Source organism: Cajanus cajan, chromosome 10, assembly GCF_000230855.2.
Source record: "Cajanus cajan strain Asha chromosome 10, NIPB_CcT2T_4, whole genome shotgun sequence".
NCBI classification, from domain to species: Eukaryota; Viridiplantae; Streptophyta; class Magnoliopsida; order Fabales; family Fabaceae; genus Cajanus; species Cajanus cajan.
The window spans coordinates 34,774,495-34,797,376 of NC_138526.1; the positions used below are offsets into that span (position 1 = coordinate 34,774,495).

General features: G+C 28.2%; 2 protein-coding genes across 8 annotated transcripts; one reads left to right on the top strand and one right to left on the bottom strand.

Moving 5' to 3' along the window:
* Positions 1-2,246: 2,246 nt before the first annotated feature.
* LOC109790218 (cytochrome P450 72A68) lies at positions 2,247-7,790 on the top strand. Its single transcript, XM_083065686.1, has 5 exons — positions 2,247-2,631; positions 5,614-5,831; positions 6,224-6,468; positions 6,717-7,104; positions 7,186-7,790. The coding sequence occupies exons 1-5, from the start codon at positions 2,364-2,366 to the stop codon at positions 7,615-7,617; spliced, it is 1,551 nt and encodes a 516-aa protein (XP_082921812.1). The 5' UTR covers positions 2,247-2,363; the 3' UTR covers positions 7,618-7,790.
* Positions 4,540-21,516, bottom strand: LOC109790219 (Peptidase S24/S26A/S26B/S26C family protein). Of its 7 annotated transcripts, none has more exons than XR_014430236.1 (9): positions 21,323-21,516; positions 21,016-21,237; positions 19,443-19,553; positions 18,860-18,913; positions 15,335-15,424; positions 14,994-15,101; positions 13,803-13,853; positions 13,598-13,685; positions 4,540-5,805 (listed from the first exon to the last, which is right to left on the bottom strand). XR_014430236.1 is itself a non-coding variant. In XM_020349333.3 (5 exons), the coding sequence occupies exons 1-4, from the start codon at positions 21,449-21,451 to the stop codon at positions 18,875-18,877; spliced, it is 501 nt and encodes a 166-aa protein (XP_020204922.1). In that variant the 5' UTR covers positions 21,452-21,515; the 3' UTR covers positions 17,041-17,355; positions 18,860-18,874. The 7 variants fall into 7 exon arrangements, 4 of the variants coding, with proteins under 4 accessions (XP_020204922.1, XP_082921814.1, XP_020204923.1 ...); XR_014430237.1 differs by having other exon boundaries at positions 15,328-15,424; XR_003803167.2 differs by lacking the exons at positions 13,803-13,853; positions 14,994-15,101.
* Positions 21,517-22,882: the final 1,366 nt, after the last annotated feature.

The window sequence follows — 22,882 nt, forward strand, 5'->3', positions numbered from 1 at the left end:
AAGTACAAAATAAATAAATATATAGTTGATCCAAAAAAAAAATGCTATATAAAATTGGAATACTATACAAAACATATATAATATGTACTATCTTCATTCACCAACTTTAATAATTATATATTAATTTAAATGAATGATTATAATTTGACAAGAAAGCGTGAAATTCTTCCTAATAAAATCACAATTACCTAGGTAGATACTTTTCAACTAAGTTAATAACATCATACCATTTTCAACTATGATAAATGCTATTTGGTTTAACAACTATAACCATTCTATAACCATTCTATGAGAGAAGATGACAAGCTAACCTGCACTTTCATCCTGAACTGAACAAAAACCCTTTTTATTCTTTTAAAAATAAAAAAAATATTTTAATTAAGTTGGCCATGAAAGATTGTGGCGATTTCAAACCCCCGAAAACATATTGAGACGAGTTTAACCGTAAGTTGGAATATTAGTTTCTTGTTATATTTTTATTAAAGACTAATATATTGGTTTCTAATATAGAACAATTAGATACTAAAAAAATGGTATTTAAATTGAGTCAAATGTGACCAAAAAAATTAGTCTCTAGTAATATTTAAATTAGAAACTAGAAAATTTAGTCTCTAATTTTAGTGCATCTTAAGACTAAAATATTGGTTTCTAAAGTGTTTTAATAGTGACTAAAAATTTTGTCTCAGATTATATTTTAATTAGAGACTAAAAAAGTTGTATCTAATTAAATAAATAATATTTTTAAACTATTAGCTACTAAAAGTTTGGTCTCTAATTACATTAAAAATATTAATGACAATAGAGACTGAATTAGAGACCAACAATAATCAATCTCTAAAATAGTATTTAAATAAGTTGCTAAAGTGACTATGTAAATTTGGTCTCTAAATCAGTCTCTATTTAATGAATTTCTTGTAGTGATACAAGACAAACTAATTAAAAAAAATGAAAGGATAAGGCTGAAAGAAACTAGAAATCGGTGTGACGATTGCAGGCAGCATTAAATGAAGTCTCTAGCCAAATTTCATGAATACATCTGGAACCAGAACGACCCATTCTGAAACTAGAACGGCCCGTTCTGGTTGCACTCTTGGTGTGTTAATTTTGTACCTGGAACGGGCCGTTTCAGATGCAAAATTAACACACCAACGAGCCGTTTTGGTTCCAGAATAGTCAATAACTATAGTTCACGGTTGTGAATCGTGCAAGAAAAAAGACCCAAGGTACAAAGCATTTCAAACACTAGATTTGGTAATATTGTCAATGGGGATTAATAACTTCAATTGCTAAACATTTGAGCTATATAGTGTATCATTAAGGACGATGCAGTGTATCACTAAGGACAATGGTAACAGATTTTATTTCATTGTTAGTCAAACTGGAGTGAACCACTTACTACCAAATTGACTCTATACAGTCAAGGATGAAATGAAACGATGTTTCCCCTTGAAGTCATTGACGATGTACCTCAACAATAACAACATGTTCTTGAGGAGGTACAACCTGAATTTTTGTGGTTTAGGGTTTCCCTTCAGCGTTACCCAGATGATTTCCATTCTTAGTAATTTCTTTGAACTTTTTTAGTATATGTTATATTCTGAATTTTTGTTTTCAATTTCTGAACCATATATTTCTGTCTTTGAATTTATGATATGTTATGAATGTTTATTTTTAATTTTTGAATCACATTGCGGCATTCTGGGCAACGCATGCATGAAGTTGGCATTCTGGAACGGGCCATTCTGAATCCAGAACGGTCCGTTCTAACACCAGAACGGCCCGTTCTGATGTAATCATGGTGTGTTAAATTTGCATTTGGAACGGTCCATTCCAGTTGCAAAATTAACACATAACATGTGCAAGCAGAACGGGCCGTTCTGGTTTCAGAACGGGCTGTTCTGGTTCCAGGTGTATTCATCAAATTTGGCGTCCATCTATGCATCTACGTGGCATTCACCTGATATCCACGTGGCCAACAGTTAACTCCGTTTAAATCATTTAGACGGAAGTCCCAAATTACAATAATTTAAATTATTAGAAATTAAATTGAAACAAAAAAATTAAAGTAGAATTAAATTGAAATAAAAAAAATATTATAAGGGACTAAATAAAAATTTTAACCATTATTATCAATCATGAGAGAGATAAGGTACAAATATTTAAATTGGGGGGTTCATCAATAATTTTACTTTTCTTAACATATATTACTTATCCAAGCTATTTTAATAATCCATATTTGGTGGTACAAGGCAAGCCACATAGTGATTGCCACCAGCATTATATATCAAACTTCTGTGTCTCTCGAGACTTCGTCACTTCACCTTTTCCGTTTTTTCTTTGCCCCACCAAATACGGAGAGAAAAATGGACCTAGCTTGGGCCTCAATTCTGATACTGATACTGATTCTGATATGCACATGGAGGGTGCTCAACTGGTTATGGCTGAAGCCAAAGAGACTCGAAAGGCTTCTGAGAGAGCAAGGCCTTCATGGCAACCCTTACAAGCTTCTGGTTGGAGACATGAAGGAGCTTCTCAAGATGCGAAATGAAGCCTTATCCAAACCCATGAATCTCTCTCATGACATAGTGCCTCGTGTGTTTACCTATATCCAACATAGTGTCCACAGACATGGTATGTTATCATTCTTTCAAACAAAATTTTATCAAAATTATAAAAAAGGACACCAAAATTTAATTTTAATTTGAAATCTTATGCGTATTATCCTAATTATTTAACACATGGCTGACCCTAAAGGTTAGTTTTCATCTATATATAATTAGTTGTCATCTACTTGCCTTTGACTTTGATTGAGGGTTTTCTTTTTTAACAATGGCTAGCTAGTGACATTAAAGATCAAACAGCTCATTTATATACAATTTCAATCTCTCACCTTTGATCTCAAAACCGATTGTTACTAAAGTTGTCATCTATGGTTACATTTCAAGTTTAGCTATTTTTTACGATATCTAGTCGCACTATACTTGTGATCCATGGTTACTTTTTTTTTTTTTTTAATTGGTGGGTTAAAATGATGGTAACAAAATTTGAACATTGAACATTGTGCATATTTACATGTTGAGAAAAATAAAGTAAAAGGAGTAAGTTGTTAAAATTTTAAAGCTTATTTAATTTTAAAAAAAAATTCTCAAAGTAGGTTTTTCTCAGAGTGTTTATGGACTGGTTTCGTCCAAATTTAGAGTAAAATAAAATTTAAATAAATCAATTTTGTTTTGGTTTGATAATATTTATATATAAATAAAAAAAAAAGCAATTCAAGTTAAACTAGTCTGATTAATGAGTTGGTTCAATTCGAATTAATTGAGTTTTCTTAAAAATTATTTTAATTTTTTTAAAACATAAAAAATACATAATTTTATTTCAAATTTAAATATAAACATGTTAAAATATGCGAATAACATGTTCAAATGTATATAAAAGAGTAATGTATGAATTTGAAACAAATATTTATAAACAACATAAATTAACTTATAAATAAAATTCATATTCTAAATAAATTAATATTAGTCTACCAACACTAGTTGACATAATTACTAGTAGTTTGAATTTCTTAACCACCAATTATTCATATGTGAATCTGGACTTTGAATATTGAATAACTATTTTGGGAAAAAAATGCATACTTTATCTATGTTTATGATCTTTGACAGAGACTAATCACTATTTTTTACTGTAAATACTTCATAACAATACCATGATAAACTCAAAAATTAATATTAATCCAAGACTATAAGTGTATAACAAAAATAAATTATTCAACTTCAACCAAATTGTTGAAGATAAGGTAAATGGTTAACATAAATAATTAACTTTTATTTTACACTCTTATAAATTGTAAACATTATTTCTTTTTGTCTATGAACATGCTTAATGCAATGTAATGTTTAAAAACTAATAATTAAAGATTAATATGTACTCACATGACAATTGTAAACATTATTTACAAAATAGTAATAAAATAAAACATATGAGATATTAAAATATATTTTATTAGATGTTTGGGTCGATTTTCGAATTAATGGTTTTGCAAATCACAAATCCATTATGTGAATCAATAAAGGTTAGATTTATTTGATTTAGATTCATATGATTCAAATTGACAGATAATTAAGAAGCATTTTACGTGATGATTTGAATCAATAAATAAAGTATCATATAATTTTTAAATTTTTAAAAAATTTGTAGACTTTATATATACATTAAATAACAGATAGATAATTTAAATTTGATGTAGAACATGAATTATTGAGTGGAGTAAGTCTACTTAGACTTAGTCCACTTAATAATTCATGTTCTACATCAAATTTTAACGATTCAACCGTTAAATTAAAAGTCTTTAATATATAAATCAAGTCTGCAAATTTTTAAAATATTTGAAAAATTATTTGATTCTCTATCTCATTAATTTAATTTGATGAATAATCACAAAAGCATTTTATACGTGGATTTGAATTAATGAAATGAAATATATAAAAAAATTCAAATTTTTTTAAAAATTTACAAACTTGATTTATGCATTAAATGTATATATATATATATATATATATATATATATATAGAGAGAGAGAGAGAGAGAGAGAGAGAGAGATAGAGTAATTCACTTATTCCGAGATGAGGGATCAACTCAGTAAAATCATTGAAATTTGACATAAACCATGAATTATTGAGTATAGTAAATTTAAGTAAAATTACTCTTCAAATAAGTGGATTTCTTCCTTCTCTATGTATATGTGTGTGTTCTTAATACATAAATCAAATTTAAAAATTTTTAAAAAATTTAAAAATTATTTAATACTTCGTTATATGAATTCAAATTGTCGGATAAAATTATTTTATGATTTTCCTTCAATTTAAATTAATAAAATAGAGTATCAAATAATTTTCAAATTTATAAAAAAATTTGCAAACTTGTTATATGTATTAAGAATTTTTAACTTAATGATTAGATCGTTAAAATTTAATGTAAGATATTAGTTATTGAGTAGAGTAAGTGAATTCATCTAGGATCTAATTACTTCACTCAATAACTCATATTTTATATCGAATTTTAATAATTTAACCATTGAATTAAAAGTTCTTAATGCATAAATCAAGTTTACAAATTTAAAAAAAATGAAAATTATTTGATACTTTGTTATATAAGTTCAAATCCACCTATAAAATATTTTTAAATATCTGTTAATTTGAATTAATGAAACAAAATATTAAATAATTTTTAATTTTTTTAAAAATTTACAGACTTAATTTATACATTAAATTTTTTTAATTTAATAGTTAAATTGTTAAAATTTGATGTATAATATAAATTATTAAGTAAAATAAGTTTAGGTTGTATTAAAGTAAGTGGGTTTTTGTTCATATTCTTAGCCAAAAACATTTTGATGCGATGATTCACTTGGGTATTTTTAAAATTTGCAATGATCTCTGAAAAATAAAAACAGTGATGTGTAGTGTACCCAAAAGATCACCGTGGTTTGTAATTCATCTTAAATTCGAAAGGCACACACTCAAAGTTACCCTTTCTTCAATCATTGAAAATTTTCATTCTTTTTCATATATTTAACTTGGCCTTATTCTTATTGTCGTTGATGGTAGGAAAAAACTCTTTTATCTGGTTTGGACCAACACCAAGGGTGACCCTCACAGATCCTGAGCTAATCAGAGAGGTACTCAACAAGATTTATGACTTCAGAAAGCCTAATTTGAATCCGCAAGTGAGGTTACTAGCTCCTGGTCTTGTAAGCCACGAGGGAGAAAAGTGGAGCATGCATAGAAAGATAATCAACCCTGCATTCAATTTAGAAAAGCTGAAGGTTAGTTTTTTATTACTATATATGTATTTCATATATTGACTTGTGTGCCTTTAGAAAACATGTCAGAAAAATATTGGAATATATATATATATATATATATATATATATAGAGAGAGAGAGAGAGAGAGGTATGTATGTATGTATATATGTATATGTGTGTGTATTTGTGGATTTTCTTTTCTTTTGCATGTAAAATTGTCTCAAAAAATACATTCTCTTGCAAGAAAGAAAAATATTTGGTATGACAAAGCTTGAGTTAGTTTAGCCTGCAACAAATACTTTTGCAAGCAACATCACTTGATTTATAAGTAGCATGATTTGAAGTCTAATAAAGTTAGATGCTTAAGACATGGGAAATTTTAACACCTTGATATTTCTTCTTTTCATCACAGAATATGTTACCATTATTCACCAAATGTTGCGATGATGTGATTAGTAAATGGGAGACTATGATGTCTTCAGATGGATCATGTGAAATAGACGTGTGGCCTTTTATTCATGACTTGGCTAGTGATGCTATTTCTCGAACAGCATTTGGAAGTAGTTATGGAGAAGGAAGAAGAATATTTCAACTTCTAAAAGAGCAAGGTGAACTTACAATAAAAGTTCTACTGAAAGTTTACATCCCAGGATGGAGGTATGGATATTCATATCTTACTACTTCATAGACTTAAGAAATCAAGGTTTATCAAACTCAACTAACCTTACCACAATTTCATAAAGGAGATTGTGAGTAGAAAATAATACTAAAAAAATTGTTTATTGTAACGATCATTTTATCAAATATTATGAAAGTCAAAAGGCTAGTTGATACGGAAAAAAAAAAAAAAAAAAGCATTCCCTTCATACCATGATAATAATAGTACTGATTATGTTCACTTGTAGGTTTGTGCCCACTGCTATCAATAGAAGAATGAATGAAATTAACAGGGATATAAGAGCTTCACTTTGGGATATGATTAACAAGAGAGAAAAGGCACTGAATGCGGGTGAAGCTACTAAAAATAACTTGTTAGATATACTTTTGGAGTCAAATCACAGGGAAATTCAAGAAAATGGAAACAATAAGAATGTTGGACTGAAACTTGAGGAAGTTATCGAGGAATGCAAGCTATTCTACCTTGCAGGACAAGAAACCACTTCAGTTTTGATTGTTTGGACAATGATACTATTGAGTAGGTACCCTGATTGGCAAACACGTGCAAGGGAAGAAGTCTTGCAAGTTTTTGGCAACACAAAACCAGATTTCGATGGCCTAAGTAACCTTAAGATTGTAAGTTTGTATTATCATTTTGATATTGAATAGTATGCATGCCCTTTGTATTTACTATTTGCATGAAAATTTTTGCAACAGGTTACCATGATTTTGTACGAGGTTCTTAGGTTATATTCACCGGTAGTTGATCTTACTAGAATAACTCACAAAGATGTGAAACTCGGAAACATATTTTTACCTGCTGGAGTGCAGATTTCCTTACCAACAATTTTGCTCCACCATGATTGTGAACTGTGGGGTGATGATGTTAAGGAGTTCAAACCTGAGAGATTTTCTGAAGGGATTCTTAAGGCCACAAATGGAAGAGCTTCATTTTTTCCCTTTGGAGGAGGTCCTAGAATATGCATTGGACAAAATTTTGCCTTGTTGGAAGCAAAGATTGCTTTGTCAATGATTTTACAACGTTTCTCGTTTGAACTTTCTCCTACCTATACTCATGCTCCAAATTCTGTGATTACTCTTGAGCCTCAATATGGTGCTCATGTCATTCTACGTAAAGTGGAAATATAAAGAATAATCGGCTCTTATTGTATGGTTTGTGTTATACTCTTCTTTGAAAAGTTTACGATGTAATAATATTTAAAGAATTGGTGGATGGTTTGTATTATACTCTTCTTTGAAAAGTTTACAATGTAATAATATTTAAACTTTAAAGAATTGGTGGAGGCACAAACTTCTTGGAATCTCTGTCTGTTATTAGTTTATATTTTTTTTTAAGTGTAAATTACATTTTTTTTATTCTAAAAGATATTAATATTACATTTTTATATTAAAAATTACAGTCTTTTTCTTGACAGATTATAATATACGATATTTTTCTCATTTTTTAAATTGGAAAAAGTTATTAATTACCCAAGTTATTCTTATTTTTCACTAAAGTTTTGTTAACTTCTTTTATTTAAAAAAAAAAAAGTTATTATCAAAATATTCCTTATAGTAATATTCTTTCACACCATCCTCCCTTCTTGTATTAATATGAACACTTTCCTAGACAAAATATGTTACACTTTAATAATTTATCTATTGGTTGATTTACAAAATTAATCACTATTCTAAAATTATGTTGTATTTTGCTAAAATTAGTTTTATTTGTGTTTGTATATTTGTGTGTGTATATATATATATATATATATATATATGAGGAGTGATCCAATTATTCTAAGAATAAGTCTACCTTCTACTCAATAATTCAAGTTCTACATCAAATTTTAATAATTTAACTATTAAATTAAAAATTCTTAATGTATAAATCAAATCTACAAATTTTTTAAAAATTTGAAAACTATTTGATACTCCATTTCATCAATTCAACTGAAAACATGTTATAAATCAAGTCTACAAAATTTTTATGATTGAGTTTTAATTTTAATCATTAATTATTTTTTATCTATAATTAATTATAACAACAATGATAGTAACAACAACAACAAATATAGTGATAATGATTGTAGTGGTGACAACTAAGTTCCTACTACTGTTACCATTGTTTTTGTCGTCATTACTACATGACAATATAATGATAGTGCTAATGACAACAGTGGTGACAATGACAATAATAAAAATGACAGTAGTGGTGATAGTGATGATTGATGATAATGTTGATAGTTATGTTTAGCTTTTAAGAACTTCTCTCTCTTATTATATGTTTTAATTTCTTAAAAATAGAATATATTCTCTCCTTTAATCGTATATAATGTTAAGGGGGCTTGGAGTGACAAAGAAAATTTGCGTAATAACAACTCAATAACAAAATAATAAGAAGTGAAAATAAAATCAAAATCTATAAAGCACCAACAATATAAAATCAATGTTTAAAAAAATTAGACCGACATTCAACTAGTCTAAACATTGATTAAAGGTTCAATAGTTTAATTTAAAGATGTCAAAAAAAAACTCATACTTGTAAATATCTGCGAACAAAATCTTCAACAGATAGAAAATGAATATTATAACTATTACAAATAACTATAATGTATGGTTAAAATATTTTGTTAAATATTCTTATGATATATTTTCTTAGTAATCCTAGATATTTATAGATATTGAAAAAATATGTGAATACTTGTTTAGCAGATACCTACACAGATATTAAAACGAGTACAAAAATATGTGGATACTTAACAAATACAGGCATAGATATTAAAACAGATACGAGAGATATATCTGACGAGAAGGATAGCAGAAGACTACTAGACATACCCATCCCACTATATTGAGATCCCTAACTCAACTGCGGTTGGACCATGATCAAATTGGTACTAATATAATAATAATAATAATAATTATTATTATTATTATTATTATTATTATTATCAATAAAAAAATAATATTAAATAAATATAATATCATGATTTTATAACACTAAAAATTATAATAAAATATTATTTATAAATTTTTAATATTTAATTTATACATAAATTTTTAAACTGAATATAATATAATATTTAAGTTTAAATTTTATTATTCATTAATAATAACAAATTTTCATTTAGAATAAAAAGTATCAAATTAATATAATTTAAATTATATATAGAATAAAGATATTAAAGACTTCAAATTAACATTAAGTATTATATTATAATTATAAAATAAGTATTAAAAATAAGTTATTCTAATTTATAATTATTTATTAATATTTTTTATTAAATATTTTTAAAATTCCGTTGTTAGGTTTAAAACTGATGACCGGCCAATGTCCTTCAATCATAAAGTATTATATAATTTAAATTATTTTAAAAATTGCATACAAGATAGTTTTTAACTTTATCTAGTAATTAGTAATTCGAATTACGAAATTTTGAACCGTTTGTGATCTCTACCTAACTGTTCTTCCTTATAAATATGTATCTCTCTAATTTCATACACCCACTTCCATTCTCTCAGGTTCTTTTTTCTCTTTTTTTTTTTTAAATTAATTCTTTTTTTTTTCTTTTCTTTTGCTTCCATTTTGTTGTGAAAAAACTGCATCAATATGGTTCTTGAATTTCTGATAAATTTCTCTGATTTTTTCTCTTCTTTTGTGGTTCTTGATTTTATATTTTGTTTCCTTTCTCTCCTTTTTTTTTCAGTTCTTGGTAAAATATACCTTTCATTTTGTTCTCCACTTCTCTTAATTTAGAGAGTTCTTTTAAATATTCAAAGGTAAAAGCACATGATGAGAGGTACGTATGATCTTTTCGAAATCTCAATTTTGTTTTTTCTTTAAATATTTTTCAATGATAATTTGACTTTAACTTTTCTAATTATCTTTTTGAGGTTTGGATTTTGGTTCTACAATTCTACATGACGATTTCTGAATCAAACTCACAAGTCATGATTTATAATTTATTTAGAATTCTCTTTCTGAGAATAATTTTTAAATAATTTATTTAAATTTCTGTTTCTTGCAGAATTTATATAATTTATTAAGAATTCTCTTCTTAACCATAATTTATAATTTATTTAATTAAATTTCTGTTTCTTGCAGAATTTATATAATTTATTTAGAATTCTCTTCTTAAGCATAATTTATAACTTATTTAATTAAATTTCTGTTTCTTGCAGAATTTATAATTTATTTAATTAAATATCTGTTTCTTGCAGAATTTATAATTTATTTAATTAAATTTATTTTCCTTGCAAATTTTATATTATTTATTTAGAATTCTCTTTTAGAGAATAATTTATAATCTATTTAATTAATTTATATATATTATTTAATTAAATATCTACTTCTTGCATAATTTATAATTACTTTATTTACAAATCTCTTATTGAGAATAATTTATAATTTATTTCATTAAATTTCTGTTTCTCGCAGAATTTATATAATTTATTTAGAATTCTCTTTTAGAGAACAATTTTAATTTATTTAACGAAATTTATACTTTTTTAAGATTTATAATTTATTTAGAATACTATTCTTAAGAATAATTTATAATTTATTTACTTAAATTTCTTCTTCTTGCATAATTTATAATTTATTTAGAATTCTCCTCCTAAGAATGATATATAATTTATTTAATTAAATTTCTACTTCTTGCAGGATTTTTATAATATATTTAGAATTCTCTTCTGTGAAAATAATTTATAATTTACTCAATTAAATTTCTGTGTCTTGCAGAATTTGTAATTTATTTAGAATTCTCTTCTTGAGAATAATTTATAATTTATTTTATAAAATTTATGTTTCTTGCTGAATTGGTCATTTATTTAGAATTATGTTCTTGAGAATAATTTATAATTTAATTAAATTTTTGTTTCTGTTTCTTTATTTATTGTAAAGTTTTTATAATTTAAAATTTAACTGTGTAAAATATATATTTATAATGTATTAGTTGATTAGTTTATATTTATTAATTAGCTTAAATATACTTTTAGTCCTTGTAAAATTAAGGAGTTTTGATTTTAATTCCCATAAAAAAATTTCTTTATTTTTTATCCTTATAAAATTAAAATTATTATTTTTAGTCCCTATTTTTATGTGAACATTTTTTAACTATTTTTTATTTATTAAAAAGTTAAGTAATCATTATTGATATCATATCGATATTTAACACTTCTAAAAAAATTTATAAGTCCTTAAAATAAATGTTATTTATTTACTTTAAAATGATTATTAGGGACTAGTTGATTTGCATTTTAGAGAGATGAAAATAAAAAAATATATATATTTTATAGGGATCAAAATCAAAATTTAATCATTTTACAAGAAACAAAAATAATATTTATAAGTTTTAGAAGGACAAAAAAATAAAGAAATTTTTTTAAAAAGATCAAAATCAAAATCATCAATTTTATAAAAATTAAAAATATATTTAAGCCTTATTAATTTATATTTATATTTATATTTACAAGATTGTGTCTTTTATAATTAGTTTTAGAAATGATATTTAATTATAGGTAGAGTGTATTTTTTTTTCTTATAAGGAATTACAATTCATTTTCACTAGATCAACCCTTATAAAGGTAAGTGTGTTTGTAATCGCAACTCCATATCAAAGGTGGGATTCGAACATCGATGATTATTACAAGTGTAGAATCACTCAAGCTAACGACTTTTGGTAGATTATATTTTTATATAATGTATTATAATTTGTTCTTCATCCAAATTTGGGAGCGTTGAAATTCTTTAGAATTTTACTTGAGAAAAGGGGAACAAAATATTGTAATTATATTTTTATAGTGAATATCTTTTACTGGACTAGGTCCCGTGGTTTTTTCCTTACTCATATAGAGAAGGTTTTCCACGTAAAATCTTTGGTGTTCTATTTCTTTCTTTTATCCTTATTTTTATTTTGATTTATTATTTCATAACAATTTATTAAGCTAAAAATGGATTTGTTAAGTCTCGTGATACTTAAAATATGCTAGATTTTTAAATCTTTAGTCAAGTTATCTACGGAACAACTTCTAAATGTAGAATAACAATCAAGCTATATGTAAATTTTAAGAATCAGTTTTTATTTTAAATCTCTGAATATTGATACTAATTTAAATTCTCACTAATTATAAAAATAAATAAATCTATCTTTACATAATATTGTTATGAAACCTTTGCAATGAAAGGGAAGAAACAGAATTTAGCAAACATAGCAAAATCATCAGTATTGTATATTACTAATTATTCTCTATAGATAATTATTTTTTCTCAATATTAATTGTACAACTAGTTTATCTTGTGATAAATCGACATAAATATATAAACATTATACATGAGCAAATTACCTAAACATCAATAAACAAAAGCGAAATATTTCTCTTATATTATATCTCTTAGTTCTCATATCATATGGTTGTCAATAAAACGTGAATTTGAATATCTTGTGATATTTGCAATTTATTTTGGGGAAGTACAATATAAAATAAAGTAAATAGTAATTTTTCTTCGAGAAAGAGGCGAGAACACTCATAATAGTTTTTGAAACTATAAAATATTAAATAAGTTTAAAAATAAAAGTACTAATTATCATTTTAGCCTTTAAATATACCAATATTATCATTTTACTTATATTTTTTTAATTTTATACTTTTAAACTTATTTGACATTTTCTTTTTTATTTTTAGGAACTATTATACACTACCTTCTAAAATTCCTTACTAAAATAACTATTTATTTGTATAAATTAGAAATTTGTTCATTTTGATAGCTTTATTACATAGCATTTTTTTCATACAATAAACTCAAATTGAATGGTTATAATTTTCAACAAAACATGAATATATGTTTAATTGGCATCTAATTCAAATTGAATTTTGATATATTAATTTTCAATATTTTTCTCATAGTAGTATTTCTAGTGTGGTTGATTCACCCTTTCCAAATTATTTTTCATTGTTAAGAAAAGGTAACAAAAATAAAAATACAAATTTTATAGCAATTGTAATCAACATTTATTATAAATCCAATTTATTTACTGCGTATAGATAAATACTTTTGCTTTTTCACTAATAAATTGACCCACATTTGATTGCGGACAAATATCTAAAAAAAATTTGCTGGTGTTCTCACCTGAGATTGGTTTGATGAGAATCTCTCTGATGAGATGGGTGAGCCTCTTTTGCTTCTCAAGTTGATCACTCCGAGATGAAAATGGTACCTGCAAAAAAAATTCCAATACTTAAGATAATTCTTGGTAAATGTGTGAGTCTCGTATAAATTAAGGTTTTTTTCCTAGAGCGGAGTCGGTTATGGTCCAATAAGGTTGTGAGCTTGCCTATTTGGCTCATGTCGTTGGATGGTCAGCTACCAAGGTGGGCCCCGGTGTCTGATGTGAATGGTAAAGTTGGTATTCAAGAAAGAGAAACACAACCTTAAGTAACATGTTATATATATATATTTCCAGACATAAGTCATTAGAAATATTTCCACAAGATATCATTTAAACGATAAGGTGATATAGAACGTAACATGTAATAGAAATATTTTGACCACATTGAAATTTGAGTAAACACTCAAATTGATCCTAAAATTGAAAAATGTTATCATATTAGTCTTAAAATTAAAAAATTGTAAAATACATATCTACAAATACAAGTTCACCATCACATTACTCAAAAAATAATTAACTAAAATGATAAATATATATAATATTCAGGCACCAAAATGAGAATAAATAATTAAATGGATAAGCAGAATGTAACTCAAAAAGTGCCATGAATAAGCAGTATGGCTCTTCTACTCTACTTCTTTTTCTAATGGATGTTCTCACTCAAAATCTTAAGTATCGTACTCTAATCTAACCCCTTTTCACTTGGACATGTAAACTCATCTAATCTTTACTTATCTAAGTAGAGGGTCAGGTCAGGATAAAAGAAACATTATTTTGAGTGAAAATAAATCATTAGAGAGAGAACAGAAAAGGAGAGAATCATCCGCATATCTACCGTGAACAAGCCACAAAAACTATGGCATTAGCTTCAATCGAGGGTTATTTGTATATTGTAATACGTTTTCTATATTTCTTTCCAGTCCTTGTCTTGCACAAGACTACAAAAGGCATACATCGAACAAATATTTGATCCAATTACTTTCTTATTATAATGCTTAAGTTTTGCTTGGCCAACTCTTGCTTTGTTCCACTGGATTTTCAACCCAAAAGCAATGCAGAAGCACTCTACATATGTAACAAAAACAAGAAACAGAAATTATCACATTTTTTATTTTTATTTTCTATTTCACTTTTAAATTACAAAATCATCACTTTGTTTTCAATTTGTAAAAATTGGGAATTGATTAAAGACTCCTGAAAAACGCCACATGCCTGAGTTCTAACAAGATGCTACGACTCGGCTTACTCTGCTGTGGCTTTTCAGCATCAAGAACACCCAGAGAAACATTACAAACCAAATTATTAATCTCCTCTAAACAAAACTTTGTTCCCCACAAAACCACAAAATCAGATTACCTAGTGCTATAGCTCCTTCACTGATCGATACCACAAACTTTGTCAACTTATCACGAATTAATCAAGCTATTACAATATTTCTGCACCAGCTTCGTGAAAAGGTCATTTCTACAAAGCACATAGAACAACAAACTATCAGAAAATTCACACAACTATAATTCACAACCAGGAAAGGCTTAACATCACTATAGTTTCTAACACTATTTTGAATGATACCATGTTCACAATACATAATGAAATTAGTAGACCCCTAGAAAAATAGTCCTTAATTTGAAAGAGTGGTCAAAGCATTTGAACTATAGTTAAAGTGCAACAAAAGGATTTAAATTACAACCACTCACTGTTTTGGTGACATTGTAGGGAAATGCAGTCACAGTGAGTAAACCCTTGCACTTGGCAACCAGATATGCTACAACATCTATAGAAATTATCTGCAATACGAAAAAATATGACAAAATCACAACCTAGTTCACAATTATTAAAAAAAATTAATTTGACCTATGTTACATGTAGCATTTCACCCAGAATTCATCATAATGAAAAAAATTTTAAAAACAAAATAAAAAATATAGAGAAATGAAATTTAGGGCAGTATCCCTGAATTAAAACACGAGAGGTAAACATGCAAAATCCTTGAGGCTGCCCCTAAAGAAATCAGATGTTGGCCGGGTGAAATTGAGATCTAAAACACCATTCGCTGAGATCCCATTGGATCGGCCCAAAACACTTTTTCAAAAAAAGAAATAGAAAAGAAAACTGTGTGCCTATGAATGAAAGTTCAAAAGCTATGTGCGAATCGTTCTCATGCTTCCGCAGAATCATAAATTAAAATGCAGAGGCGAAAGAGAGACGAATCTAGGGTTTTCTATATGCCTGCAACGGAACGAGGACGCCATTGCAATTATGCTGCGCCCTGTTCTCTCAAAGGCACTTGAATACCTAGCTGCGAGTTCCGCACTATTTATAGACACAAAATGAGTCGTTTCGAAATGTCCATTTTACCCTCAACTCAAATGCAGGGTTTCTTTCTCCTTTCTAGGTTACGAAAGTCTCTCAATTGTTTGTTTAATATAGTTGGCAAGAACTACGCATGTGAAATGGGTCGGGCCGAACCCGGAGCCCAACACATATAAGTTGGCTGAGTTGGGCTAAATTCTTTACGGGCTGCCAATTTCCTGACCCAGCTTGGTTGAGTGGCATGGCAGACTAAGTTAAATTAGCCTATTTTATCTTTTTGGTTCATTTTATTTAGTTTTTATAAATAAAAAAAACAAACTAAATAGATCATTAATTTTAAACTTATAGGTAGTAAAAGTACAATAATAATAATAATAATAACAACATTTGAATTTAAGACTTTGTATATATTATCTAACTTTTTTACTACTTTATTAACTTTAGTGGTTTTTAAATTGTGCATTTAAATTGTGCATTTCAAAACATATTAATTTGTGTAAAAAAATAAATTTATATTTTAAATTATGATTAAGTAAAAAGAATAATTTTAAATTTGATTAATCTAAAAAATATTTTAAATTAGTATAATATATCAAAATTTAAATTTAAATTGAATTAATAATTAAAAAAACGCAATCCTATGACATTGACATCAAAATATAATGATTTTTAATATAAGAAGGGATGATTTAATTAGCATTAAAAATGAGATATTTAAATATATTACCAACAAAATAATATACTGACTATCAAATACTATTTAAAATATATATATAATTAAAAAATCAAGACAATTGTATTTTATAGTATTTTAATTTAATACTATCATAAATAAAATAATACTCTAAGGCTAAACTGATTTTTTTAAATTGGTTCCTTTATATTTTATTATGTTTCCTGTATTTGGCAGTCAAATAAATAAATGTTTTCTGTATTTGAAATAATCTCTCGTTTGCTTTTGATGAGAAGTAGTGAGTAGCATGTATTCTAATCATATATTTCCCAACACTGTATGGCCCTACCATGATTTCACTGAAAACCCAAAAAAGATTGGCCTCTACTGCAATGGCCCATGGCCAAAAAATTACAATTGTCTAAGAAAGTGATGTTCATTGTGTGTAGAAACAAAAAACCATATTTGAAATAAGAATTTCCAAATGAAAAAACAAATGTAATTCTGTGTCTGATATTATACAAAACAACAAAAAAAAAATGAACAAGTCAGTTTAGATGATCAACTAATCCAAGTCTATTGTAGTATCCATAATCTATAACAACTTGTATGACAAAGAATTGAGAGTTAGATTCTCCTCCTCTACATCCAAGACCACCTCGTCACCCCCTTAATGAGGAGCATAGAGTGTGTTTCTTGAGAAACCTCATAACCCGAGTTTATTTTGGGAAACTACAAAATAATTTCAAGGCATAAAAATAAATGTTCAATCAAAACATAACAAATGAAATAATCATAATGAAAGGCAAAACAGTTGAATACTTTGAATCTCAAGTCTATTATGTTCAGGGTATAAAAATTGGCATTGGGTAAAGGAAAAATAAAGAAAGCCTACCCAGCATATAATTTAAAAAGAAAATGGTGAGTAAAATGCACGATTCCTAACCAATTGTTCTGCATTTTAGTTTGCATTCTAATACTTTCACCGGCAATACACACACTACACAGTACTCAAACAGACTCCAAAACATGTGCCTGATCTTGCCAAAAGGGAGCAAGCTCCTCAGTTTTTTCTCTTGCAAACAGCCACATTCATGTAAATCATTGAAGCTCCAAGCAAGTATAATTAGGTTCATTTCACATGATGACTGACCACACCCACTGTTCAATAAATTTGCAAATGAAAGATGTCAATTTCCAAGTTCTAACACATAAGTAGATAAGAACACAGGAAACTATAGCAATTCCCATTTATGTAAGGGAATCATTGCATTATGCAGTGTAGGTTCCACACTTCCACTAAAGAAAACAATAATTAGAACTTGGACATGATATTAGTGCCAAGATCACGTTACCATTGAAGGATATTCAAATTCTTTATGCATGGGACGCAGATAAGAAAAAAGTTATCTAAAAAGTGGCATGATTATCACACCTTTACAACAGGTTTAGCAAATTGAAGTATCCTAAAAAGTACAAAATCTATTGACATTTGACAACCCTATTCCACTGAATTGCAATCAACTGTGATTTGATAATCAGATTTCATGTTTAGTAATATACATACTTATTATTAAACAATCATTAACATACTTGATTATTCATCAAACCCACTCAACCTCATCAAGGTGAGGTCCAATTACCAGTGGGCTCACACACAAGTGAAAGTTCACAATCCATATTCCTCGTCTTGATCCCTGCCAATCACTATTTCTTTACTCGATGATTTCTCACTATAAAAACTAGCACAAATTAAGAATATTTTTTTTTTTTATCTGACTGCAATTTCTTTGAGGACGAGCAATCATTCTCTGTCCTATTAATCCTTGCAACTCCACCACAACTTATTAATCTTTTTCCTCCCTAAATAAAAGATATTTCCATATTCCAATTACTCAGCAAGTACACAGTTGGATCTAGCTTGTAAACTAAACCTTCTCTTCCCAAGAGAAGGTTAAGTATTGTTAGCCCTCATAACCCACACCAATACACATCTTATTTACATGCTATAACTGCTTTTCAATATCATGAGGAGAAAGGTAGAATTTAAGCATTCCAACATCTGCATTTATAAGCATAAAATATGGTAATTTTAACTCTGATAATGAGCAGAAATTCGTATGAAATATTTTACTTTCTCTACATTAAAGGTCATAATGTTCATTTCAAGACTGGAATAAATGCCTTGAACAAAAGACAAAAGCAGACATCTCTAACGTAACTGAAAGTACAGTACCTTCTTTAAATTTCTTCATTGACCAAGTAGTCCAAAGCTATCGGGTGGCCACACCTAATAACAAACAGTATTAAAAATATCTTTAATAGAAGATTCAAAATAATCAAATAGAACAATTTTGTACTTGCCAACAAGTGTTTAGTTAACATGAATTTTTCTCCTATCAAGTAAAATATTTTTAACAAAGCATAAAAAGGTTCAACTAATTAATCAGAATGACCTAGTTCCACACAGCAAATAATGTTTTCACTTTTCACTACAATGATTAATCAAATTATTATAGGTTATCATATCTATATCAGCAAAAAATATAAGCTTATACATTACACTTGCAACTATAAAATCAGTGGATGTTTTCAAGTACCCTTGTGAGAAAGAAAAAAAAACTTGGCAGCATTGTATTAACATCATTATTACAACCGTATCTCACTCTTAAATTTTCAGAGGAAAAAAATATTGGACCACACATGAAACTGAGAAAATTGCATTATGAAGTTCTAAAGCCCAAGACAAAGGAGTGAAACCTCAAGAACCAATCCTTAAAATATACTAGAATATAGTATGTACGAGACACAAAAGTTACCCGGAAAAACACTTTTCCTTGTATAAGACCATATGGAACAGGACCAAAATGCCGTGAATCACGGGAAGCATAAATGTTATCCCCTTGAATCCAAACATGCCCCTTAGGCACCTGTGGAGAAAAGATTGATAAAACAACTTATAACAGCAATTATAAAAATAAAATAAATGAACATACAGAGCGAAGCAACAAGCTAAACATAAATTCCAAGCAGAAGGAAAGAGAGTTTGTGAAACAAATAAGCTTATTGTGTAATAAGTTATTAACTTCTTAACAAAAAGAAACTTAATAATTAATTATAGCATCTCAAGTTCAACAAACAAATCTAATTGGTTTGGAAGGACACCCTGATCAAAATGGCATGGACACTAATAATTAGGGTGTAGGGTTTAAAATAAAGCACTATTTTTACAAACAATATACATTATTATAATCTTTTTTCAAAAAATTGTCTGTCTAAAGCATAGTGAAATTTCAAGTGACATAATAACCAGTCATTATAAGCAAATAACTCATCTTTTACCACATCTATTACCAGAAAATGATGATGATGATGACATGGTGAGCAAAACAGATAAATTCATTCCATCAAGTTTAAGGCCCAGCCGCTAATGTTATTCACAGGATAGGGCTGCAACGTGGCACCAAATGAACTATCACCGGGTATGAAACTGTACTTTTCTATTTTATATATAAAAAAGAAGTAGGAAATCACTCTAACCATTCTCTCTGCTCAGCATATTCATTGATGAAAATGTCACCTAGATATCTAAATCAGTTGAATGATCAGCCAGAAACACTCGTCTAAACACTACATAACATATAAACAATCTTCCAATAAGCATATATTAAACACATTAACTAATGGCTTTCAATCTCATGACCAAAGCAATTTCACACCTACCCCTACTCACTAAAATCCTAAATGATTATACAATTATGTCATCACTGCATCCCAATTACATATGCAAATATTCATCTAAATTCATAAAAGAACTAAGGGTAGTTTAGCTTGAAAAAACATTTTCTGCTTTCACTTTGTTTCTTGAAGTTTATGTAGGACAAAGTGAAAATAGAAAAGGAAAAATAAATTAATCGGTAGACCCCTGAAATACTTTGAAACTTTTAATTAGGTCTCCAAACTAAGGATCGTTTAGCTTGAAAAAACATTTTCTGCTTTCACTTTATTTCTTGTTTCTTAAAGTTTATTAAGGACAAAGTGCGATAAGTGCTTCAGATGTTTATCCAAACACATTCAAAACATCAACTACATACATTTTCACAATCATGTATGCATAAACTTATTTATAAAAACTCTATCCAATCAGCTTCTCCAGAATCTTAATCTTAATTTTAACCTTAACTATACGTTAAAGCATATTTCAATTTTTCTTCTTATACTTTTTTTCCCTACAGGTGCTTCAGATGCTTATCCAAACACACTCAAAACCATGAACTAGATACATTTTCACACAATCATGTATGTATGTATGTATGTATGTATGTACTACAAAAAACACAGATTAATCATGCTATAAGAGCAAATGAAGAACAAACCATTAAGCACACACACCACTGCAACTTGAGCTTCCTCGGAGTGCTTAGGGTCGAAGTAAGTGACGGTGTCCCCTTCCATGGCGACGACGCGCTTCGTCAACCTAATTTTAGGGTTCAGAGGGGACCGCACCACAAGCAAGTCGCCGTGGCCGATGTTCCCGATCCGCGGCGAGAGGTGGTCGGCGAGAAGGACGTCGCCGGCGACGTTGAGCGTGGGGAGCATGCTGACCCCGTACGCCTGCAAGCAGGGGATTACGCAATTGAGCGAATAGAATAGAGAGAAGAAGAAAAAAAGTAGTGTTTGAAGCGAAGGATGATAATACGTGACATGGGGAACAGAGGTAGTTGCTGGTGAGGTGAAGCCAGCAGAGGAATTTGACAGCGATGGAGGTGCGATCCAAAGCTTCCTTCGCCGCGCTTCTCCATTGCGCTATGTAACCGACGAACCGCATCTTTCTCGTTAACTCTGGGCTTTCTTTTCCAAGCCTGTAATAACTACACCATTTTCATTGACGCCCCAATAAAAAATATAAAAAAACCTTGTGCAAACATGAATTTAGAGCAACAATAATATTTTTAAAACCAACAACTTGTTGGTGTTAATATTATAATTTTATTTATATGAATAAATATAAATGGTATTTGCAAAAATAAAGGGTATTAGCATAATTTCTTAACAGATAAAAAAAATTGAAATACTTATAAATAATATAGAATGTATTCAAACACAACCAATTAATTCTGAACTAATTATGAGTAAGAAAACATGCGCATTCATGTAATAATATCATGAAGTTAAAGTTTTACGTGTTAGCAAATTTTGTTACAAATGTAAAGTTTTGATTGTTATAGTCGTTACAAAAATAATTATCTCAAATTAGTCTAAAAACAAAATTGTGCATATTAAGAGGTAGTTAAAATCACTTTATGAAAAGGTTCAATAAAGACTTTATATCCTAGTAGATAAACAAAATTAGTCTACAAATATCTAGATTGGGAGTTTCATTGTCTTGTTGGTTTGACTCTCCCCTGAGTTGCAATTGATTATGTTTGATTTAGTGTAGCGGGTAGATTTGATTTAGTGGAGTTGTTGTATTCAAGTCCAATTTGGTCTTTTATGTTTTTAATTAGGTTCAATTTAGTCGTTTATGTTTTAATAGGATTCAATTTATTCTTTTGCCTATCAAAAATTAATATCAACTTGTCTTAATTGATTCTCATTTAATTATAATTGATGTTAGTTGGGAAAATTTTGAGAATTGAAAACTTAGTGTGCTTGTACATTGTGAAGTTATATTACATGACCTTTATTGCATAACGTGTGTTGAGGATGAATGTCATTAAGACAAGTGGCCTATCTTATGAGATGACGGGAATGGACTCAAGTAGTATTTCAACGGTGAATGACCTAGCCATGAGGGGTGAGTACGAGCTCACTCGTATTTGCATTGATATGAGACAATCATCATTACATTGAATCTTTGAGTTAGAGTTAAATAGACATGAAGTGAATGGTGGAGTTCATGACAAGTTTATCTTGGGCCTTGAGGATTTTAGAGACCTAGAGAGAAAACCCCGATGACCTATATTGATCCCATAAGACCAAGGCATACTGGAAAAATCTGAATAACCTCGACAAGCTACTAGTGGATATCAGATAGCATTCTAGTGTAGTGTGGTATATATTGAAGGCATCAAATATTGATGGTATTTTTATAGGTAGACAGTGTATTAATAAATTATTTCATAAGTTAAAGTCAGTACCACATGACATGAAATGGAATTAGGATAACATTGCATTACATTAAACATGATTATTAGTATTTGTTAAGTAGATCCTATATATTATATGAAGTTGAAGGAGTGTATCATAATGTGTGTGT

Excerpts from the sequence above, each read along its gene's own strand:
- LOC109790218 (XM_083065686.1), top strand. The coding sequence starts at position 2,364 with ATGGACCTAGCTTGGGCCTCAATTCTGATACTGATACTGATTCTGATA. Across the intron at positions 5,832-6,223 it reads TCAATTTAGAAAAGCTGAAG|AATATGTTACCATTATTCAC; the intron begins GTTAGTTTTTTA and ends TTTTCATCACAG. Across the intron at positions 7,105-7,185 it reads GCCTAAGTAACCTTAAGATT|GTTACCATGATTTTGTACGA; the intron begins GTAAGTTTGTAT and ends TTTTTGCAACAG.
- LOC109790219 (XM_020349333.3), bottom strand. The coding sequence starts at position 21,451 with ATGCGGTTCGTCGGTTACATAGCGCAATGGAGAAGCGCGGCGAAGGAA. Across the intron at positions 19,554-21,015 it reads AGGAAGCTCAAGTTGCAGTG|GTGCCTAAGGGGCATGTTTG; the intron begins GTGTGTGTGCTT and ends TTTTCTCCACAG. Across the intron at positions 18,914-19,442 it reads AAGGAAAAGTGTTTTTCCGG|GTGTGGCCACCCGATAGCTT; the intron begins GTAACTTTTGTG and ends GTTTGTTATTAG.